At 49.9% G+C, this 23,164-nt stretch overlaps 1 protein-coding gene across 2 annotated transcripts; it reads left to right on the forward strand.

Moving 5' to 3' along the window:
* The first annotated feature begins 1,725 nt into the window (after positions 1–1,725).
* On the forward strand, positions 1,726–21,375 carry LOC129713973 (uncharacterized). Of its 2 annotated transcripts, XM_055663409.1 has the most exons (9): positions 1,726–2,040; positions 10,061–10,178; positions 11,243–11,347; positions 13,422–13,481; positions 15,303–15,446; positions 16,299–16,440; positions 17,453–18,069; positions 19,094–19,191; positions 20,227–21,375. In XM_055663409.1, the coding sequence occupies exons 2-8, from the start codon at positions 10,110–10,112 to the stop codon at positions 19,175–19,177; spliced, it is 1,221 nt and encodes a 406-aa protein (XP_055519384.1). In that variant the 5' UTR covers positions 1,726–2,040; positions 10,061–10,109; the 3' UTR covers positions 19,178–19,191; positions 20,227–21,375. The 2 variants fall into 2 exon arrangements, with proteins under 2 accessions (XP_055519384.1, XP_055519385.1); XM_055663410.1 differs by lacking the exon at positions 1,726–2,040 and having other exon boundaries at positions 9,883–10,178.
* Positions 21,376–23,164: the final 1,789 nt, after the last annotated feature.

The following is a 23,164-nucleotide window of genomic DNA, read 5'->3' on the forward strand; positions in this document are numbered from 1 at the left end:
TTAAGAACCCTATCTAGCTCTCTCTTGAAAGCATCCAGAGAACCTGCCTCTACCGCCCTCTGAGGCAGAGAATTCCACAGACTCACCACTCTCTGTAAGAAAAAGTGTTTCCTCGTCTCCGTTCTAAATGGCCGACCCCTTATTCTTAAGTTCTAAATGGCTTAGCCCTAATTCTTAAACAGTGGCCCCTGGTTCTGGACTCCCCCAACATCGGGAACATGTTTCCTGCCTCTAGCGTGTCCAAACCCTTAACAATCTTCTATGTTTCAATGAGATTTCCTCTAATCCTTCTAAACTCCAGATTATACAAGCCCATACAAGCCCCTTCTCTGTCTCCGTCTGCGCTGAGGCCTAATGGCGGAGCTGGCGACCTCGAGGCTCTGGAGGCAGAGCCTGTCAGGACTCGCCCTGGGCTCGCTCCCGTGAGGGGGGCCCGGCTCGGGGCTGGAACGGCGCTCCCGTGTGGGGCTGAGATGCTCCCGTGAGGGCGGCCCGGCTCGGGGCTGGAAACCCGGCTCGGGGCTGAGACACTCCCGTGGGGGCGACCTGGCTCGGGGCTGGAACGGCGCTCCGGTGGCTGAGACGGCGTTCTGGCGGAGTGGCCTGAGTCCGGGGTTCGGCCGTGGGCCAGTGGACGACATCGTCAACAGCTGCGTCCGCTGGACTGGAGGGCGGCAGCTTCGACCACCCCCGGGCCGCGGTGTTTGAACCGGCCCGTTCGCGGAGCTCGGTGAGCCGCGGGACTGACTTACCATCGCCCGGTGGGGTATCGCCTCAGCGCAGAGGGAGAAGAGGAGGGAAGAGACAGCAGCCCTAAGATATTTGCCTCCATCACAGTGAGGAGATGCTGGGTGAACTCACTGTGGTGGATGTTAATTTGTGTTTACTGTCTGTTCTGTTGTTTATTATTGTATGTATGGCTGCAGGTAACGACAAATAAAGGATCTAATCTAATCTAATCTAGCTGCTCCATTCCCTCAGCATATGACAGTCCTGCCATCCCAGGAATTAACTTTGTAAACCTACGCTGGGCTCCCTCAATAGCAAGAATGCCCTTCCTCAAATTAGGGGACCAAAACTGCACACAATACTCCAGGTGTGGTCTCACTATGGCTCTGTACAACTGCAGAAGGACCTCCTTGCTCCTATACTCAACTCCTCTTGTTATAAAGGCCAACATGCCATCACATGCTTTCTTCACTGCCTGATGTACCTGCATGCTTACTTTCATAGACTGATGAACAAGGACCCCTAGATCCCGTTGTACTTCCCCTTTTCCCAACTTGACGCCATGTAGATAGTAATCAGCCTTCCTTTTTTTTGCTACCAAAGTGGATAACCTCACATTTATCCGCATTAAACTTCATCTGCCTTGCATCTGCCCACTCCCCCAACCTGTCCAAGCCACCCTGCATTCTCATAGCATCCTCCTCACAGTTCACACTGCCACCCATATTTGTGTCATCTGCAAATTTGCTAATGTTACTTTGAATCCCTTCATCCAAATATTGTAAATAGCTGGGGTCCCAGCACCACTAGTCACTGCCTGCCATTCTGAAAGGGACCCGTTAATCCCAACTCCTATTAAATATTTTCCCTTCATCTTAAACTTATGTCCTTTGGTCCTCGATTACCCTACTTTGGGTAAAAGACTCTTTGCATCTACCCCGATCTATTCCTCTCATGATTTCATTACTCTCATGATTTTATAATTCCTCTCTGCACACGAGAGTCGGAGACAGTAAGACTGGTCTGAGATCTGGGGAGGGCTGAGGGATTGGGAGAGAGGGGAAGCAAGGGTTACTTGAAGTTGGAGAGGTCTGAAATTGCCTGCGTTGTACCAGAGCGGGAGACGACCAGCGACTCATACACACACACACCCGCACAATTCTGACCTCTATCGGCTCCTCCTCCCCCGCCCCTTCACCCTCAATAAAAGCCGAGGTTTTCTCTCTGTCCAGATCTCACTTTCTACCACTGGGGCTGAGTTCAAAGACACTCCCACCACGGCCGGCGGATTATCACAGAGAATCACTTCAGGTAAGAGATACCTGCGTGAAAGTTGGAAGAAAACTTTCCCCCGGTTGTGAAAGTTGAGAACTCGTCCTCTTCTTATTAAGGAAGTTTTGACTACTTTGCAAATCAAATCGAAACTAACTTCACACACCACGAGATTGTGTTTCGTGCTATATCAGCGGTTTGATTTGGACTTGGTATTTTTTTAAGAGCGGGTTCTGTTGCTTAAAATAAATTGCAATGCGACATATTGACTGCTGCGATTTATCTTTTTATCGATCTACCCTTGAATGCAAGAAGGGTCTCGACCCGAAACGCCACCTATTTCCTTATCTGCTGAGACGCTGCCTGTCCCGCTGAGTTACTCCAGCATTTGGTGACTGTCTACAATATCAGACACAAAATGCTTGAGTAACTCAGCGGGACAGGCAGCGTCTCTGGGGAGAAGGAATGGGTGACGTTTTGGGTCGAGACCCTTCTTCAGACTGAGAGTCGGGGAAAGGAAAACGAGAGAGATATAGACATTGAGACATAGACACAAAATAGTTGCAGGAGGAGGACCTCTATCGGCCCTTCCTCCCCAGCCCCTTCATCCTCATGTGAGCATGGCTTTTCATCCCCAATCAGTGTCCAGATCTGCCTTCTCCCCATGGGGCTGACTCTCAAAGACTATCTTTAAGAGCCCTATCTATCTCGGTCTAAATGGTGGCCGATTGGGAAAGGGGGAGATGCAGCGAACCTGGGTGTCATGGTACACCAGTCATTGAAGGTAGGCATGCAGGTGCAGCAGGCAGTAAAGAAAGCGAATGGTATGTTAGCTTTCATTGCAAAAGGATTTGAGTATAGGAGCAGAGAGGTTCTACTGCAGTTGTACAGGGTCTTGGTGAGACCACACCTGGAGTATTGCGTACAGTTTTGGTCTCCAAATCTGAGGAAGGACATTATTGCCATAGAGGGAGTGCAGAGACGGCTCACCAGACTGATTCCTGGGATGTCAGGACTGTCTTATGAAGAAAGACTGGATAGACTTGGTTTATACTCTCTAGAATTTAGAAGATTGAGAGGGGATCAATATCAAACTTACAAAATTCTTAAGGGGTTGGACAGGCTAGATGCAGGAAGATTGCTCCCTGGGGAAGTCCAGGACAAGGGGTCACAGCTTAAGGATAAAGGGGAAACCTTTAAAACCGAGATGAGAAGAACTTTTTTCACGCAGAGAGTGGTGAATCTCTGGAACTCTCTGCCACAGAGGGTAGTTGAGGCCAGTTCATTGGCTATATTTAAGAGGGAGTTAGATGTGGCCCTTGAGGCTAAGGGGATCAGGGGGTATGGAGAGAAGGCAGGTACGGGATACTGAGTTGGATGATCAGCCATGATCATATTGAATGGCGGTGCAGGCTCGAAGGGCCGAATGGCCTACTCCTGCACCTAATTTCTATGTTTCTATGTTTCTAACCTGCCTCCACCGCCCTAAGAGCTAAATCCAACTCCCTCTTGAAGATGATGATGTAGAGAGATATCGAACAATTAATGAAAGATATGCAAAAAGGTCAGGATGATAAAGGAAACGGGCCATAGGTAGCTGCTTGCTGGGTGAGAACAAGATGCTGGTGCAACTTGGGTGGGGGAGAGATGGAGAGAGAGGGAATGCCAGGGCTACTTGAAGTTAGGGACATCAATGTTCATACCTCTGGGCTGTAAGCTGCCCAAGCGAAATATGAGGTGCTGTCCCTCCAATTTGCATTAAGCCTCACCACCGGACCCAGGACAGAAGGATCAGTGTGGGAATGGGATGGAGGATTAAATTGTCCAGCAACTGGGAGTTCCCTCTGACTCTCAGTGTGAAGAAGGGTCTCAACCTGAAACGTCACCCATTCCTTCTCTCCAGAGATGCTGCCTGGCCCGCTGAGTTACTCCAGGTTTTTGTCTCTATCTTTGGTTTAAACCAGCATCTGCAGTTCCTTCCTACAATGTTAGAATGATCTGTTGGGAAGGACTGAATAGACAGACCTATAGCTGGGCTTGTACAGTTTAGAAGGATGAGAGGGCATCTCATTGTAACATATAAGATTGTTAAGGGTTTGGACACGCTGGAGGCAGGAAACATGTTCCCGATGTTGGGGGAGTCTAGAACCAGGGGCCACACACAGTTTAAGAATAAGGAGTAAGCCATTTAGAACGGAGACGAGGAAACACTTTTTCTCACAGAGAGTGGTGAGTCTGTGGAATATTCTGCCTCAGAGGGCGGTGGAGGCTGGTTCTCTGGATGTTTTCAAGAGAGAGCTAGATAGGGCTCTTAAAGATAGCGGAGTCAGTGGATATGGGGAGAAGGCAGGAACGGGGTACTGATTGGGGATGATCAGCCATGATCACAATGAATGGCGGTGCTGGCTCGAAGGGCTGAATGGCCTACTCCTGCACCTATTGTCTATTGTCTATAACTGATGCATGGATGTTTTTTAACAATCCGCCTTGACCTGGATTGCAAAGATAGACTTCTGAGCAGTGACACTACAAATAAATGCCCCAGTATTAGTGTTCCAGTCCTGCAGTGTACAAATCCAAAGACTTGTCCCTGTCCCACCCCGGTCATTCCTTCTTCTCCCCGCTCCCGTCCGGCAGAAGGTACAGAAGCTTGAAAGCGTGCACCACCAGACTCAGGAACAGCTTCTTCCCCTCTGTTATCAGGCTTCTGAACGGCCCTTCCATAAGCTAGGGTACTGTCCGATTCACCTCTACCCCATTGTGGACATTGGACTTTGTCTGTGGAACTGATGCACTACAATGCTGAGAACTATATCCTGCACTCTGTATCTTCCCCTTTGCTCTACTTAATTGGTATTTATTTACAGAAGATAGACACAAAAAGCTGGAGTAACTCAGCGGGACAGGCAGCATCTCTAGAGAGAGGAATGGGTGACGTTTTGGGTCGAGACCTTTCTTCAGACTGAGAGTCAAGGGGAGCGAGAAGATGATCTAATATGTTTGGATAGCATGCAACATAGTTATTCCCTGTATGTGACAATACTTCACCTAAACCTGTGATGAGATATTTAAGAGGGACGTTGGGGCCAACTTCCCCACTATGACGGTAATCCATTTGGACTTTAGAGATACAGCACGGAAACAGGCCCTTCGGCCCACTGAGTCACCACTGACCAGCGATCACCCCATATACTAACACCACACACGACTCAAGTGTGTTTTATTGTCATATGTCCCACTCAGAACTGTGTGTGTGTGTGTACATGTGTGTGTGTGTGTGCGTGTGTGTGTGTGTGTGTGTGTGTGTGTGTACGTGTGTGTGTACGTGTGTGTGTGTGTGTGTGTGTGTGTGTGTGTGTGTATGTGTGTGTATGTGTGTGTGTGTGTGTGTGTGTGTGTGTGTGTGTATGTGTGTGTGTGTGTGTGTGTGTGTACGTGTGTGTATGTGTGTGTGTGTGTGTGTGTGTGTACGTGTGTGTGTGTACGTGTGTGTGTGTGTGTGTGTGTGTGTGTGTGTGTGTGTGTATGTGTGTGTGTGTGCGTGTGTGTGCGTGTGTGTGTACGTGTGTGTGTGTACGTGTGTGTGTGTGTGTGTGTGTGTGTGTGTGTGTGTGTACGTGTGTGTGTGTGTACGTGTGTGTGTGTGTGTGTGTGTGTGTATGTGTGTACGTGTGTGTGTGTGCGTGTACACACGTACACATAAAACAAACAGTGATAGTGACAAAAACTGACAATTTTCCTAAAGCCAATTAACCTACAAGCCTGCACGTCATTGGAATGTGGGAGGAAACCAGAGCACCCGGAGAAAACCCGCGCAGGTCACGGTGAGAACGTGCAAACTCCGCGCAGACGGCACCTGTGGTCAGGATCGAACCCGGGTCTCTGGCGCTGTGAGGCAGCAACTCTACTGCTGTGCCACCGTGCCACCCCTATCTGGAATGAGCTGCCAGAGGAAGTTATAGAAGAGGTTACATTAATGAGTTGTTTTAAAAACCATTCGGACTGATAAATGGATAGGGTGGGTTTAGAGGGATACGGGCCAAATGTGGGCACATGGGACTAGCCTAGTATGTCAACATGGTATGCATGGACAATGGGGGCCGAAGGGCCTGAATCCGTGCTGTACAACTCTATGACCCCAGCTAGATTCTCCTGTGACTGAGATTTTATGACATTGGAATCTTGGTCTTTGATTTTTACTCGATATGTTTGAAGTTTATCAAAACGTTAGTTAATAATTTTCTTAACAGACCTATCTTTTTTTTAGTGCATGTATCGTTTTGTTCTGACCTCAAGTGAAATGAATTAATGCAATTTATTTTTTACAATTCATCGAAGTACTTTTGACCTGTGCCCCTGCAACTGAGAAATGTGGCGATTCATCAGTTCACGGCAGGAATCTAATGAGTAGCAGAGTGATAAAAGGTTGTCGGGGGTGATGGGGAGAAGGCAGGAGACTGGGGTTAGGGGAGAGAGATAGGTCAGCCATGATTGAATGGCGGAGTAGACTTGATGGGCCGAATGGTCTAATTCTGCTCCTGTCACTCAAAGTCAAGTCGCATTTATTTATATAGCACATTTACAAAGCAACTTTCGTTGGCCAAAGTGCTTAATGCCCCCGTCCCACTTAGGAAACCTGAACGGAAACCTCTGGAGACTTTGCACCCCCACCCAAGGTTTCCGTGCGGTTCCCGGAGGTTGCAGGTGGTTGCCAGAGGTTGCAGGTGGTTGCCGGAGGTTGCAGGTAGTGGAAGCAGGTGGGGAGACTGGCAAAAACCTCCAGGAACCGCACGGAAACCTTGGGTGGGGCACAAAGTCTCCAGAGGTTTCCGTTCAGGTTTCCTAAGTGAGACAGGGGCATCACATTGGTATAAGAATAGTATAACAAACAACAGTGGTTTATAGATTAAATACAAACATCACTACATACATATAGCCCTCGCTCAGAGAAGAGATGAATTTTTAGTCTCAACTTAAAGGAGGCGATGGAGGGGGCAGTTTTGATGGGAAGAGGGATGCTGTTCCACAGTCTAGGAGCTGCAACCGCAAAGGCACGGTTAAGACCCCTGCGATGACTTAAGACCCTACGATGATGACCAGGTCCAGTGCTAGAAACATAGACAATAGGTGCAGGAGTAGAGGCCATTCGGCCCTTCGAGCCTGCACCATTCGCCATTCAATATGATCATGGCTGATCATCCAACTCGGTATCCCATCCCTGCCTTCTCTCCATACCCCCTGAGCCCTATCTAGCTCTCTCTTGAATGTATCCAGAGAACCGGCCTCCACCGCCCTCTGAGGCAGAGAATTTAAGTCAAGTTGCCTTAAGGCGGGAGGGGAAAGAATGATTAGAAACCTGAAGGGAGACTGTTTCACACAGAGGTCGGTGTTTGTATGGAACGAGCTGACAAAGGAGGAAGTTGAACCAGGGACAATAACAACATTTGGACCGATACATGAATAGAAAATGTTTTGAGGGATGTTGGCCAAACAGGGTGAGCTTAGATAGAGCATCTTGGTTGGCATGGGCAAGTTGGGCCGAAGGGCCTGTTTCCGTGCTGTGTGACTCTAGGGCACTAATGGCCACATCTAACTCCCTCTTAAATATAGCCAATGAACTGTGTGGCCTCAACTACCTTCTGTGGCAGAGAATTCCACAGATTCACCACTCTCTGTGTGAAAAATGATTTTCTCATCTCGGTCCTAAAAGACTTCCCTCGTATCCTTAAACTGTGACCCCTAGTTCTGGACTTCGCCAACATCGGGAACAATCTTCCTGCATCTAGCCTGTCCAACCCCTTAAGAATTTTGAAAATTTCTATAAGATCCCCCCTCAATCTTCTGAATTCTAGCTAGTAAGATCAGATAGGACTGCACATTAATACAATCAAGTCCAACCCAAGTGCAGTAGGTAGATCAAAGGGGAAAATGCAGACTGTAGAGTATCGTTTTAGTTTGGTTTAGAGATACAGCGCGGAAAGAGGCCCTTTGGCCCACTGAGTCTGTGCTGGCCAAGGCAGCAATTCTGCCACCCTGTAGTGTGGGCCATTGTCCTAGTCTGACCCCCCTCCCCTCATGGGCTCCTCGAGCAGGAATGGCGTGGGTGAAATGGCAGGCGGGGATACACTCGACAAGCCTAAACACATCTCCGCACATCCACAAACGGTCAAACTCCCAACCCACTCGAAACACATCAATCTCACTAATTAAAAAATGTGGCCAAATCTCTTTAGTTTATTCTGAGGCCCATCAAAGAGCAGAACACAAATTCTTCCCTTGAATTAAGAACAAAGGCAGCCATTCACTGCTCTGCCTCCACGCTAAGTTGCCTTTAATATTTTGATCGCTGGCCATTTCTTCTCTTTTTCTCTCGTTCCTCTTTTCTTCCCACGTCTCTCTCTCTCTCACCCTTTCCCCCTGGGTCAGTACGATGGTCCAATGGCACTCTAGTGTCACAGTGAGTGATACAGCATGGAAACAGGCCCTTCGACCCAACTTGCCCACACTGACCAACATGTCCCAGCCACACTAGTCCCACCTGCCCGCGTTTGGTCCATATCCCTCCAAACCTGTCCTGTCCATGTACCTGTCTAAATGTTTCTTAAACATTGCCACAACTACCTCCTCTGGCACCTTGTTCCATACACCCACTACCCTTTGTGTGAAAAAGTTACCCCTCAGATTCCTATTAAATCTTTTCCCCTTCACATTAGACCTATGTCCTCTGGTCCTCGATTCCCCTACTCTGGGCAAGAGACTTTGTGTATCTACCCGATCCATTCCCCTCATAATTTTATAGACCTTGATAAGATCACCCCTTGTCATTAGACAATAGATGCAGGAGTAGAGGCCATTCGGCCCTTCGAGCCAGCACCGCCATTCAATGTAATCATGGCTGATCATCCCCAATCAGTACCCCGTTCCTGCCTTCTCCCCATATCCCCTGACTCCTCTATTTTTAAGAGCCCTATCTAGCTCTCTCTTGAAAGCATCCCGGGGACCTTGCCTCGGCTGCCTTCTGAGGCAGAGAATTCCACAGACTTGGCCCACTGCGCTCCATGGAATAGAGACCCAGCCTACTCAACCTCTCCCTGTAGATCAGTCCCTTGAGTCCTGGCAACATCCTCGTGAATCTTCTCTGTATCCGTTTCCGTCTTCCTCTCTCTGCTGTAACTCTCATGAGTGATACAGCGTGGAAACTGGTCCTTCGGCCCACCGAGTCTGTGCCGACTTGTGACCACCCGCACACTAGTTCTATCCGACACACTGGGAACCTACAAACCTGCGCGTCTTTGGAGCGTGGGAGAAATCCAGAGCACCCGGAGAAAACCCAAGCAGGTCACGGGGAGAGCGTGCAAACCCCGTACAGGCAGCGCCCGTAGTCAGGATCGAACCCGGGTCTCTGGCGCCGTGGGGCAGCAACTCTACCGCTGCTCCACAGGGGGATAGGGCTTGCTCTAGTGTCGAGGCAGGAGGCATGAGCCCCGATCTTGTCCCTTCGGAGGGTGAGGCATGCTTTGGTCTGAGGCACTAACTCTTCACCTTGCTAAGTGTCTGATAACCAGAGGAGGTTTACAAGAATTGTTCCCAGGAATGAGTGAGTGGGTTAACCTATGATGAGCGTTTGACGGCACTGGGCCTGTACTCGCTGGAGTTTAGAAGGATGATGGGGTACCTCATTGAAACTTGCAGAATAGTGAAAGGCTTGGATGGAGTGGATGTGGAGAGGATGTTTCCACTGGTGGGAGACTCTAGGACCAGAGGTCACAGCCTCAGAATTTAGGAAAGAGACGAGGAGAAATGTTTTTAGTCAGAGGGTGGTGAATCTGTGGAATTATTTGCAGACGGCAGTGGAAGCCACTAGTCAGTGGATATTGTTAAGGCAGAGATAGATAGATTCTTGATTAGTGCGGGTGTCAGGGGTTATGGGGAGATGGCAGGAGAATGGGGTTAGGAGGGAGAGATAGATCAGCCCTGGTTGAATGGAGGAGTGGACTTGATGGGCCGAATGGCCTAATTCTGCTCCTATCACTTATGACCTGTTTCCTTGTGTCTCCAGGAGATGACCAGTCTTTAGCTGTGGAATATAAACCCGTGGGAATGTTGAGATGAAATTTTCTCACGTATGTCCGACGAGCTCAGTAAAGAAACAGCGAGTGTCACTGAAGGAGCTGATCGTGAGTATATACATCTCCTCACGTTAGATATAACTCTTGGGGCCAATGGAATGAAGGGATATGGGGAGAAAGCAGCCATCATTGAATGGCGGAGTAGACTTGATGGGCTGAATGGCTTAATTCTGCTCCTATCGTGTATGACCTTATGACCTAGCCTCTGGTAACGTGTGCGTGTAGTCTGCACGTCCTCCTTGGGACCTCGTGGGTTTTCACTGGGTGCTCCGGTTTCCTTCCACAGACCGGCTGATGGTTAATCACCTTTTAACGCAAGATAATGTGACAAAACTGATCGGGGGAGGGGTTTGAAGGTCCACGTGAAAATCAGTGCTGGGGGTACGGAGAAAAGTGGGAACCGCCTTACAGCGCTTGCAGCGCCGGAGACCCGGGTTCCATCCCGACCACGGGTGCTGTCTGTACGGAGTTTGCACGTTCTCCCCGTGGCCTGCGTGGGTTTTCTCCGGGATCTTCGGTTTCCTCCCACACTCCAAAGACGTGCAGGTTTTTGTAGGTTAATTGGCTTGGTGTAAGTGTAAATTGTGTGTGTGTGTGTGTGTGGGATAGTATTAGTGTGCGGGGATCGCTGGTCGGGGCGGACCCGGTGGGCCGAATGGCCTGTTTCCGCGCTGTATTTCTAATAAGTAAAACCTCACCTGGGCCGTACATGAATTTCGCCACCTTTCTGGTGACGGTAAATCCACAACCATATCACCAAACAGTTCCATCTTTTGTCTGAAGAAGGGTTTCGGCCCCGAAACGTTGCCTATTTCCTTCGCTCCATAGATGCTGCTGCACCCGCTGAGTTTCTCCAGCACTTTTGTCCACCATCTTTTGCTCTCCCTGCCCCCTTTGAGCCTTCTGCCATGTCCCTCTTCATTTTTCTACCTCTGGGTCCCTCCTCGCTCTCGACAGCCCACCTCGGGGATGGGGTGGGGGCTAGCATGGACCCGATGGGCTGAACGGCCCCGATGTAGATGTAAGTTGGACCTCTCCACCCGTTCCTTGCTGTTGCTTGTGAAGAGTGAGCAGAAGTTTCTTTCCAATAAGTTTATTTTCTCTTGCCCCAGGCGACATTCCTTGTTTTGGTATCGTTGGCGGGCAGCATCGGAGCCTGTAACTTTGAGTGGGGTAAATCCATGACGAACAGCTATAACGATTCCATCAAGAAGCTGGTGAGTTGGTGACGGCTTTGGGAGGGTGGGGGGGTGTGTTGGAGGTTGGGGGGAGCTGCTCGGGAAATGACCAGACAATAGACAATAGGTGCAGGAGGAGGCCATTCGGCCCTTCGAGCCAGCACCGCCATTCAATGTGATCATGGCTGATCATCCCCAATCAGTACCCCGTTCCTGCCTTCTCCCCATATCCCCTGACTCCGCTATCTTTAAGAGCCCTATCTAGCTCTCTCTTGAAAGCATCCAGAGAACCGGCCTCCACCAGGCAGAGAATTCCACAGACTCACCACTCCCTGTGAGAAAAAGTGTTTCCTCATCTACGTTCTAAATGGCTTACCCCTTATTCTTAAACTGTGTGTGTGTGTGGCCCCTGGTTCTGGACTCCCCCAACATCGGGAACATGTTTCCAGCCTCTAGCGCGTCCAAGCCCTTAACAACCTTAGGCAGCGATACAAGCCTCTTCCAGTCTAGACTGACACGCTTTCAGTTTTCCCAGGCCAACCAGCACCTGCAGTTCCTTGTCTCTGCCTGAGGAGGTAGTTGCGGCTGGTAGTGTAATTGGGCAGCACAGTGGTGCAGTGGGTGGTTCTGCTGCCTCACAGCGCCAGAGTCACGGGTTCGATCCTGACCACGGGCATTCTCTGTCTGTGTGCAGTTTGTATGTTCGCCCGGTGATCGCGTGCTTTTTCTCCAGGAAAATACTCTGACAATGTTTTATACTTCTCTCAGCTCAAGAGGGGATAATATCACAAGGGGAATAGAGAAGGTAAATGAACAGAGTCTTTGTCCCAGGGCATGTGAATCAAGAACCAGGGGACATGGGTTTAAGGTGAAGGGGGGGGGAAAGATTTGATAGGCACTTGAGGGGCAGCTATTTCGTTCCATCCTTTGAGTGGGTGTATGGAACAAGCTGCCAGAGGAGGTAGTTGAGGCAGGGACTATCCCAACATTTAAGAAGCAGTTAGACAGGTACATGGATAGGACAGGTTTGGAGGGATATGGACCAAACGCTGGCAGGTGGGACTGGGCATGTTGGCCGGTGTGGGCAAGTTGGGCCGAAGGGCCTGTTTCCACGCTGTATCACTCTATGACTCTGAGCACAGATAGGGCAATGACAGCCGGCAGGGACAAGGGCTGTTTCCATGCTGGGCGACTTTATGACTATTCACTGGAGATGAAAGGTTTCTGAGCCACCGGGTGTTTTCAAGTAATCAGTTGGTTAAAGGTGAGAAGTGAAAGGAATTGAAGGGAGAGTATAACCACAGATGTGTGTGTGTGTGTCTGTGTGTTTCTGAAGAGTCGAGAGTGTTGTATTGTGGTGTGTCTCAGATAGAACAATGAGATTCTTACTTGCAGCAGCACAACCCAATGTGTAAACATTGTCCTCTGTAATATACACATGGTGAATCTGTGGAATTCTTTGCCACAGGCGGCTGTGGGGGCCACAAGTCAATGGATATTTTTAAAGCAGTGATAGATAGATTCCTGATTAGTACGGGTGTCAGAGGTTATGGGGAGAAGGCAGGAGAATGGGGTTAGGAGGGAGAGATAGACCAGCCATGATTTAATGGCAGAGTGGACTTGATGGGCCAAATGGCCTAATTCTGCTCCAATCTCTTCAGTTTAGAGATACTCATGACCTAATACCCACATATATTACATATTTTAACGTTGGTCACTGATATTTTGTGTGTTGTTATATATATATAGGGAGGCCATTTAAGACTGAGGTGAGAAAAAACCTTTTTCACCCAGAAAGTTGTGAATTTGTGGAATTCCCTGCCACAGAGGGCAGTGGAGGCCAAATCACTGGATGGATTTAAGAGAGAGTTAGATAGAGCTCTAGGGGCTGATGGAATTAAGGGATCTGGGGAGACGGGTTATTGATTGGGGACGATCAGCCATGATCACAATGAATGGCGGTGCTTGCTCGAAGGGCCGAATGGCCTCCTCCCGCACCTATTTTCTATGTAATATCTATGTTTGTAATATTTTGCTACATGCAAAGTATCAGCATTCAACATCAAGAAACCAATGTGGCTCAATTTAAATTATTTTTTCTCTTTACCTGCAGAGAGACATTCTTCCCACGGATTACAATCTCACGGTGTATCTGCCGAATTCCACTGGAATGGTAAATCCCAATTCACTGTCATAGTTAATGGTTCTGGGTGAGATGCAGAACACCGTACAGGAATGCCATCGAGCTGCAGACAAGGGGTGGAATGAGGAAAAAACCCAGCAATTATTCCCCCAAAATGTTGGCGCTGCGGAGAAGTTGCTGCCTCAAGCCCCCGTCCCACTTCCACCACCTAACTGGCGACCTCTGCCGAGTTTGCCCTTGACTCGTACTCGCAGCAAGGTCTCCACGAGGTGGTAGGAGGTCTTCGTAACTCTTCCTCACGCTCGTGAGTGGTCTCCGCGTACCCGTGGCCTCAAGTGGGTCGCGGCGTTTTTTTTCCCAGCCTGATAAAAAAAATGTCCACGAGTTAAAAAAAAAAGGTCGGCATGGATAAAATTGAGACTTTTTACTCGTAGGTAGGTCGTGATGGTAGATGTGGGTCGGTAACTGGCCCGAGAAAAAAATGCAAACATGACATTATTTTATCATGTGATCATTTTCCACTCATAGCTAGTCGTAGTCAGGAAAGCAGACTAGTTATCTAAATGGTGGCCGACTAGGAAAAGGGGAGATGCAGCGAGACCTGGGTGTCATGGTACACCAGTCATTGAAGGTAGGCATGCAGGTGCAGCAGGCAGTAAAGAAAGCGAATGGTATGTTGGCTTTCATAGCAAAAGGATTTGAGTATAGGAGCAGGGAGGTTCTACTGCAGTTGTACAGGGTCTTGGTGAGACCACACCTGGAGTATTGCGTACAGTTTTGGTCTCCAAATCTGAGAAAGGACATTATTGCCATAGAGGGAGTGCAGAGAAGGTTCACCAGACTGATTCCTGGGATGTCAGGACTGTCTTATGAAGAAAGACTGGATAGACTTGGTATATACTTTCTAGAATTTAAGAGATTGAGAGGGGATCTTATAGAAACGTACAAAATTCTTAAGGGGTTGGACAGGCTAGATGCAGGAAGATTGTTCCCGATGTTGGGGAAGTCCAGGACAAGTGGATCAAGGTTTAAGGATAAAGGGGAAATCCTTTAAAACCGAGATGAGAAGGAACTTTTTTCACACAGAGAGTGGTGAATCTCTGGAACTCTCTGCCACAGAGGGTAGTTGATAGGCCACAGTTCATTGGCTATATTTAAGAGGGAGTTAGATGTGGCCCTTGTGGCTAAGGGGGGCAGAGGGTCTGGAGAGAGAAGGCAGGTGACGGGATACTGAGTTGGATGATCAGAAATGATCATATTGATGGCAAGGCGGTGCAGGCTCGAAGGGGCCGAATGGCCTACTCCTGCACCTATTGTCTATGTTTCTATGTAGTTGGTCGTAGACAGAGTCGTAGTTGGTCGTAGATACAGTCGTAGGAGGTCTTTTACTTCGGGGAGTCAACACGGCCTTGACATTTTTTTTCAACTCATCTCTGGTCTTCTAAACTGGTGGATGAGGTTGTCCAAGTGGGACAGGCCCTTTAAGAGTGTAGCTGGGACATGTTGGCCGGTGTGGGCAAGATGGGCTGAAGAGCCTGTCTCCACACTGTTTCACTCTATTGGCTGTGAGGCCAGGTCATTGTGTATTTGTAAAGCAGAAATTGATAGATTACAGTGCAGGTGCTGGTTTACACTGAAGGTGGACACAAAACGCTGGAGTAACTCAGCGGGACGGGCAACATCTCTGGAGAGAAGGAATGAACGGGTGACGTTTCGGGTCGAGAGTATTTTGAAATTCGAGAAATTGGATTGACATTCACACCGCTGGGCTGTAAGGTGCCCAAGCGAAATATGAAGTACTCTGACAGTGGAGGAACTCACCATCACCCCTCTTGTGTTGTGTTTCCACAGGCCAGTTGCTGTCTCAATCTACAAGCCTTGTTGTCGCTGAATCGATCATTGAGTCACCTCCACCGGAACTCCGTGTTTCCGTTACAAAATCTTGTCACCACCGTCATTAATGAGATGCAGGTCATCAAGGATTGCCCGGTCAAGGTGAGTCTTCCAAGTGGGAGTTTACTGTTGGGGAAGGAACTGCAGATGCTGGTTTCAATCGCAGGTAAGACACAAAGTGCTGGAGTAACTGGGCGGGACAGGCAGGCAGCCTCTCTGGAGAGAAGGAACGGCCGATGTTTCGGATCGAGACAGTCTGAAGAAGGGTCTCGACCCGAAAACGTCACCCATTCCTTCTCTCCGGAGATGCAGCCTGTCCCGCTGAGTTACTCCAGCATTTTGCGCCTACTGGCGGAGTAGACTTGATGGGCCGAATGGCCTAATTCTGCCCCTAGAACCTATGAAGGTATCTCACCACGAGAGTGTAGTAACTGGTCTGTGAAGTTGGAGGGGAGATGTCAGAACGGCTTGGTTGCATCTGTCTGGCAGTGGTTTGGGGAGTCTTGTCATCTAAGGCCAAGAAATTCTTAAGGGAAATTAATTCCTGATGAATGACCCGATTTTGATGCAAGGGTCAGTGTAGGGGAATAACATGGTTGATAAAGTTGAAGTTGTTTAGAAATACAGCGTGGAAACATGCCCTTTGGCCCAGGCAGTCTGCATCGACCAGCGATCCCCGCACATTAACACAACACAAGGGACAATTTTATATTCCTCTACCAAGCCAAGTAACCTATAAACCTGCACGTATGTCTGTAACCAGAGCACCCGGAGAAAACTGACACGGGTCATGGGGAGAACGTACAAACTCCGCACAGACAGCACCAGTAGTCGGGATGGAACCCGGGCTTCGGGCGCTGTGAGGCAGCAGCTCTACCGCTGCGCCACCTTAAGGTGAGGGCCACTGAACCATCGCTCACTATCCTGATTCTCCCTGTCCTTTGCCTCCGATAGGAATCCTCGAACTGTCAAGTAATGCGATGGAATTCAACGCATCTTCTCAAGACGTTGCATCGAAAACTGCAGTCTTTTGATGCGGAATTTGACAGCAAGCAGTGCGACTTCAGTGTATGTGTTTTGCACACCTGTTCTCCAGGTAAGTGTTTAGGGAGGAACTGCAGATGCTGGAAAATCGAAGGTAGACAAAAGTGCTGTAGAAACTCAGCGGGTGCAGCAGCATCTATGGAGCGAAGGAAATAGGCAACGTTTCGTGACGAAACGTTGCCTATTTCCTTCGCTCCATAGACGCTGCTGCACCCGCTGAGTTTCTCCAGCACTTTTGTCCACCAGGTAAATGTGTTCAGTTTAGTTTATTGTCACCTGGTGCAGCCGAGGTGCAGCGAAAAGATTTTGTTGCGTGCAAACCAGTCAGAGGAAAGACAATCCACGATTACAATCCAGCAGTTTGCAGCATATAGATGCGTTATCTGGCAATGCATCAGAAGGAACTGCAGATGCTGGTTTACACTGAAGATAGACACAAAATGCTGGAGCAACTCAGCGGGACAGACAGTGGCTCCGGATAGAAAGGAAAGACATTCTTGCCATAGAGGGAGAACAGAGAAGGTTCACCAGACTGATTCCTGGGATGTCAGGACTTTCATATGAAGAAAGACTGGATAGACTCGGCTTGTACTCGCTGGAATTTAGAAGATTGAGGGGGGGATCTTATAGAAACTTACAAAATTCTTAAGGGGTTGGACAGGCTAGATGCAGGAAGATTGTTCCCGATGTTGGGGAAGTCCAGAACAAGGGGCCACACACAGTTTAAGGATAAAGGGGAAATCTTTTAGGACCGAGATGAGAAAATCATTTTTTTTCACACACAGAGAGTGGTGAATCTCTGGAACTCTCTGCCACAGAAGGTAGTTTAGGCCAGTTCAGTGGCTATATTTAAGAGGGAGTTAGATGTGGCCCTTGTGGCTAAAGGGATCAGGGGGTATGGAGAGAAGGCAGGGATGGGAAACTGAGTTGGATGCTCAACCATGATCATATTGAATGGCGGTGCAGGCTCGAAGGGCCGAATGGCCTCTACTCCTGCACCTGTTTTCTATGCTTCTATTAGCCGGGATCTTTCAAGCTGTTTTGTCTTTGAATCCCTGTTCTAGGGCAAGGTAAGGCTGTGTTGACAACTGCAGCAGGTTCCACGGTGACCTCGATGGGTGGATTGGATCATTTCACCGGTGGAGCCGACCTAATGCCAATGACCGCTGCCGTGCCGACGTCTCCAAGCGCGGTAACAATTCCGCCATCGCCATCGGGCTGCACGCCCCCCAGCTCCTTGCCCAATGGAACCCATTCGCCTCCAGCCTCCAGCAGTGGGAATAACCCCGACCCATCAGCGGTCAATGGCAGTGCGGCCAACATGCCCGATGCGAATCCATCCACCACCACCGGTGCCCTGAACAATGCATCAACGGTGGGCAACGGCTGCCTGGCAACCTCCACCTCCGGCCACGGACCCGAGCCATCTTCGGCCAATGCCAGCCTGACCAACGGGACCAATGCCGGTCAAGCCAACGTTAGCCAGACCAGCGGAGATGACCAAAGCCAAGCCAACTCGACGTCTCCCAACCAGGGCACTGGGAAGTTCCTAGCCTCCGTCGAATGCCTCACCGAGGAGGTGTCCACTCCACGGTCAAGGATGGCCACTGTGGTAATGATGGTCAGCGTGTTGGCCAACGCTATCCTCCTTGGCTGCCTCCTGAGGAAGAGACGCCGACAGGTGAGTGGAGGGGAGGGGAGAAGAGGTGAAGGAAATGTCTGCTCCCACCTGTGTCCATATGCGGGACCTTATCAAATGCATTCTGAAAGTCCAGGTACACCACATCAACTGGCTCTCCCATGTCCATTTTCCCAAGGACATCCTCAAAAAATTCCAGAAGATTTCCTCTTCGTGTGCTTCCAATACGGGTGCTGTCTGTACGGAGTTTGCACGTTCTTCCCGTGACCTGCGTGGGTTTTCTCCGGGTGCTCCGGTTTCCTCCCACACTCCAAAGACGTGCATGTTTGTAGGTTAATTGGCTTCGGTAAAAATTATAAACTGTCCCTAGTGTGTGTAGGACAGTGTTTAGTTGGTTGGTGTGGACTCAGTGGGCAGAATGGCCTGTTTCCATGCTGTATCTCTGAAGTGTAATGTCAAGTATTTGAAGTTTAATTGGTGAATTCAAAATCAATTTAATTTGTATGGTGGTCAAAAACGCTGGAGAAACTCAGCGGGCGAGGCAGCATCTATGGATGCGAAGGAAATAGGCAATAGACAATAGGTGCAGGAGTAGAGGCCATTCGGCCCTTCGAGCCAGCACCGCCATTCAATGTGATCATGGCTGATCATCCCCAATCAGTACCCCGTTCCTGCCTTCTCCCCATATCCCCTGACTCCACTATCTTTAAGAGCCCTATCCAGCTCTCTCTTGAAAGCCTCCAGAGAACCAGCCTCCACCGCCCTCTGTGAGGCAGAGAATTCCACAAACTCGCCACTCTCTGTGAGAAAAAGTGTTTCCTCGTCTCCGTTCTAAATGGCTTACCCCTAATTCTTAAGTTCTAAATGGCTTAGCCCTAATTCTTAAATAGGCAACGTTTCGGGTAGAAATCCTTTTTCAATTTCAATTTTCCTCGATGACTTTTTTTAGGGGGGAGTCAATCAGCTTTAGAGGGGACATTTCCAGATTGGGTGGGATAAAGGAGGCGCTGTTTCCGCGCTGTATCTCTAAACTAAACCACCCTTTCCTTGTTTGTCTGTGGACTAGGCCGCTGCACAGATGACTGAAATGGAGCCACTTGCATCGGTCGGGGTGGAGCTGTGGACAGAGAGGCAGTGGAGCAGAAGTTGACATGATGTGGAAAGGTGAGTGAAGTCACAGCCAAACCTGCGTTGGACTTTAGAGATACATCGCGGAAACGGGCTGCGAGTCCCCACGGACCAGCGACCACGCTAACATTATCCTACACACACGGTTCCCTACCCACACTACAAAGACTTACAAGTTTGTCGGTTAATAGACTTTGGTAAAATTGTAAATTCCCCCGATTGTGTGTAGGGTAGTGTTAGTATACGGGGATCGCTGGTCTTAGGGCCGAAGGGCCTGTTTCTGCGCTGTGTCTCTAAACTAAGATGGGAACTGATCAGCCATGATCATGTTGAATGGTGGTGCTGGCTCAAAGGGCCGAATGGCACCTATGTTTCTATGTTCAATGGGACATTGTGGAGATTGGGGCCAGTTTGTGTGTGTGTGTGTGTGTGTCTGTGTTTGTGTGTGCGTGCGTGTGTGCATGCATCTGTGTGCGTGCTTGCGTGTGTGTGTGTGTGTGTGCGTGTGTGTGTGCATGCGTCTGTGTGTGTGTGTGCATGCATGCGTCAGTGTGTGCGTGTGTGTATGCTTGTGCGTGTGTGTGTGTGCATGTGTATGTGCGTGTGTATGCTTGTGCGTACGTGTGTGTGCATGTGTGTGCGTGTGTGTGCGTGTGTGTATGCTTGTGCGTACGTGTGTGTGCATGTGTGTGTGTGTGTGTGTATGCTTGTGCGTAAGTGTGTGTGCATGTGTGTGTGTGCGTGTGTGTGTGTGTGTGTGCATGTGTGTGTGTGTATGCTTGTGCGTGTGTGTGTGTGTGTATGCTTGTGCGTGTGTGTGAATGTATGTGTGCGTGTGTGTCTGTATGCTTGTGCGTATGTGTGTGTGTGTGCATGCTTGTGTGTGTGTGTGTGTGTGCATGTGTGTGTGTGTGTGTCTGTATGCTTGTGCGTATGTGTGTGTGTGTGTGTGTGCATGTGTGTGTGTATGCTGCGTACGTGTGTGTGTGTGTGTGTGTGCATGCTTGTGCGTACGTGTGTGTCCTCTGATACTGACCCTGCAGCTGATGAGGGTGTTTCTCCATGTTGCAGGGACTGAGATGGCCGGACTCGGACGTTCTCTCGGCGAGTTTTGCTTCGTGCTGCGTCCACCATCTCTATAGCTAGTCCGTCGGTCAATCTCCGTCACTCGCTGCCCTTGCCTCAGCGGTCCGAGCTGCTCCAGCCCCCAACGCTCCCCCACACACCCCCGCCTGCTCGTCGCAAGGACCGAAGATGGAGGAGCGGTCACTGTGAACCCGCCGACAGGCCGGAGCTCGCTCCACCGCCCGCCAACCTTTGCCGCTAGGACTGACCTCTTGACCCTGCCGCCGGGACAGTCCAATGGCGAGAGCTGCCAACAGCCACTGCTCGGAGAGGAGCTGGTCTTCTCATTGAAAGATAAAATAATAGGTGCAGGAGTAGGCCGTTCGGCCCTTCGAGCCAGCACCGCCATTCAATATGATCGTGGCAGATCATCCACAATCAGTACCCCGTTCCTGCTTTCTCCTCATATCCTTTGATTCCGTTTGCCTCAAGAGCTACATCTAACTCTCTCTTGAAAACATCCAGTGAATCGGCCTCCACTGCCTTCTGTGGCAGAGAATTCCACAGATTCCAACCCCTGTCCCAGGCAATGGGATAGCTCTGAGGGCCAGCATGGGTGCGATGGGCCGAGTGATCAACTTCTGAAATCTCCCGTTCTGAAAACAGAAGTTGACGTACAACATGGGCAGCGAGTTCCACATCTGCACCGAGTGGTGACCAACTCTTGCCGTAGAGCACCACGGACACACAAGCTGACCATTCGGCCCATCTTCTGGTGAAGTAGGGGAGAGCAGCTTTGACTGAGGCTGCCTGGTCTCGACCTTGAACGGCGCCCACTCCTTCTCGCCAGAGACGCTGCCTGTCCCGCTGAGTTAGGCCAGCATTTTATTCTGACCTGCTGGACGGCTGCTGTTTGCTGAGGCGCTGCTTCCTTGCTGGCAAAGGATTGCTCGAAACGAAAGAATTGCACTGAAGATATTTTTATCTGTGGACATTGTTCGGCTGAGCTGTTATGTTTTGTTTTGTTATTGTTGTTCTTGTATCTGCGGTTGTTTAGCCAGGCGTTACTCCAGTACTTTGTGTCTTGTCTTCGAATTAAACCAGCATCTGCAGTTGCTTCCTGCACCAATTGTTGAAAGGAGAGGCTGGGTTGGGTGGGGGTGGGTGGTTTGGGACAAGGCATGGAGGAGTGAGATATGGGTGCAGGAAGAAGGAATGTGGCTCCACCAACATTAGACATGCATCGTGGAAACAGGCCCTTCGGCCCACCGAGTCCATGCCGGCCAGCCATCGCTCCGCACAACTAGAACTATCCTACACCCACTCGGGACAATTTACAATCTTACCCAAGCCAATTAACTTGCAAACCTCCGTGTCTTTGGAGTGTGGGAGGGGACGGTAGCTCCTGGAGAAAAACCCACGTGCAAACTCCGTACAGACAGCACCCGTAGTCAGGATCGAACCTGGGTCTCTGGAGCTGTGAGGCAGAGGTGGGGAAAGGAAGCTAGTACTGGTAGCCAGCTCTCCTCTCCCATCACCGTGTCATTCCACTCGAGACCTTCGTTGTACAACCTAATCTCCCCAACACACGACCATGCATCTTGCCATTGGCAGTGTTAGCATGGGGAACTGTAAACATCACGCATATCTAACCAGTGTCCCCACACTAGGATTGCCCACTTCCTCACTCCCAAATAAGGGACAAGAAGGTCAAAGTACGGGACAATTTCCCGACGGCAATTCGTTGACCGACTGGGCCGTGGCTGGGTGAATGATGAGTTGGCCCGGGGTGCTGGACTGCACACAAAGCCCAGCCGGCGGGGCCAGCTGTGAGGAGTTTTGTCCCAGGGGCCGCGCGACAAAGTCCAGCGCCCCGTCCAACTCATGAACCGATGATCGGCCGTGAGAAGGTGGTGGTGTTGGCGGTAGGCAAAGGTCCGAAGGTCGGACAGCTGGCTGGGCTGCAGACCAACGGGCGAGGTGCTGCTGCTGCACTCCATGGGCTGCACTACGTCGGGACGGGTGAGGCAGGGTCCCCTCGACCCGAGTAGTAGCAGTCAAGTACGGGACAAACCAATTTAGCCCAATATACGGGATGTCCCAGCTAATACTGGACAGTTGGCTACCCCCTAGCCCCACACACACATTGGATAGAAAGCCGTGTGCCTTTGCTATGTATCAGTGGGTACTGTGTACTTAATGGGACCTTACTTTGTATGTTAATGTCTGCAATAGCATCATGTCGCGATGATGTGGCTTAAAAACATATTTATTGCCTCCTTAAAATAAAAGCACATTTTTAATAACGGTCGAATCTTTTTGTGTGGAAGTAAATATTATTGGTGCCTGTGTGGGCTGTGTTTGTGAAGTGATCCTACCTTAACTGGGAGTAATGCTGGGGCTCTATAAGGGGCTGGGCAGGATGCATTTGTGGGCAGTTTTGTGGCCTCTTGTGTGGAAGGGTGTGCAGGCTCTGGAGAGGTCCCAGAGGAGGTTTGCGAGAATTATCCCAGGAATGAATGAGTGGGTTAACATACGCGTTTGACGGAGTCTGAAGAAGGGTCTCGACCCGAAACATCACCCATTCCTTCTCTCCTGAGATGCTGCCTGAGTTGGTCCAGCAGTCTGTGTGTTTAACTTCGTTGAGAGTGCGTGTTGCTAATTGCAAATGACTCGACATTGATGAACAGGGCTGAAGTGACTCAGATAAACGCCAGAGGCAGGAAGTTGGCTGAGGTTGCGAGCTGATGTAGGGGCTTTCCAGAGGCAGCCATTCCAGGTCAGTGCAACCAATGACGAAGGGTTGACGTGTATATTCCAGCTCCCAAATCCAATAAGGGAGATTGTAGAGGAGGGGGGAGCAGGCGTTACTAACCAGAGAACAATGACCTCGGCCCAATTGGGCAATCCAGCACAAACCAGTAAGTGAGCTGTCTCCACAAGT

The sequence above is a fragment of the Leucoraja erinacea genome, chromosome 37 (assembly GCF_028641065.1).
Source record: "Leucoraja erinacea ecotype New England chromosome 37, Leri_hhj_1, whole genome shotgun sequence".
Classification (NCBI taxonomy): Eukaryota; Metazoa; Chordata; class Chondrichthyes; order Rajiformes; family Rajidae; genus Leucoraja; species Leucoraja erinaceus.